Source organism: Cariama cristata, unplaced genomic scaffold, assembly GCF_000690535.1.
Source record: "Cariama cristata isolate BGI_N322 unplaced genomic scaffold, ASM69053v1 scaffold30132, whole genome shotgun sequence".
Lineage (NCBI taxonomy): Eukaryota > Metazoa > Chordata > Aves > Cariamiformes > Cariamidae > Cariama > Cariama cristata.
In genome coordinates this window covers 1-240 of record NW_009604859.1, presented here as the reverse complement: position 1 = coordinate 240, position 240 = coordinate 1, and the positions used below count along the sequence as shown (strand labels likewise).

General features: G+C 70.0%; 1 protein-coding gene across 1 annotated transcript in view; it reads right to left on the bottom strand.

Moving 5' to 3' along the window:
- BMP15 (bone morphogenetic protein 15) overlaps positions 1-236 on the bottom strand; it is a gene marked incomplete at its 5' end in the record, with an annotated part of 1,345 nt that extends 1,109 nt beyond the window's left edge. The window contains one exon of the mRNA XM_009695765.1: positions 143-236. Coding sequence (XP_009694067.1) covers positions 143-236 — 94 coding nt within the window. The remainder of the gene's footprint in view (positions 1-142) is intronic.
- Positions 237-240: the final 4 nt, after the last annotated feature.

Sequence of the window (240 nt, the reverse complement as noted above, 5' to 3'; positions counted from 1 at the left end):
GGCACGCCACAGGCCACGCCAGCCCTGTCCAGGACACTGTCAAGATGAGGAAGGAGGCCGGCAGAGACCCCCCAGGGCTCAAGCCCACCCTGCCGGCTCTGCTAAGCCCCTGTAATGCCCTTGGTGACCACCCGCTCCTTACCTGCCCAGGGCTGACCCTCGTGGGAAGCGGCCTGGACCAGGCGGACGGTGTTCGTGCCCAGGCTGCGGCCGTGGCGGGGTCGCCCTTCGCGGTCGGCA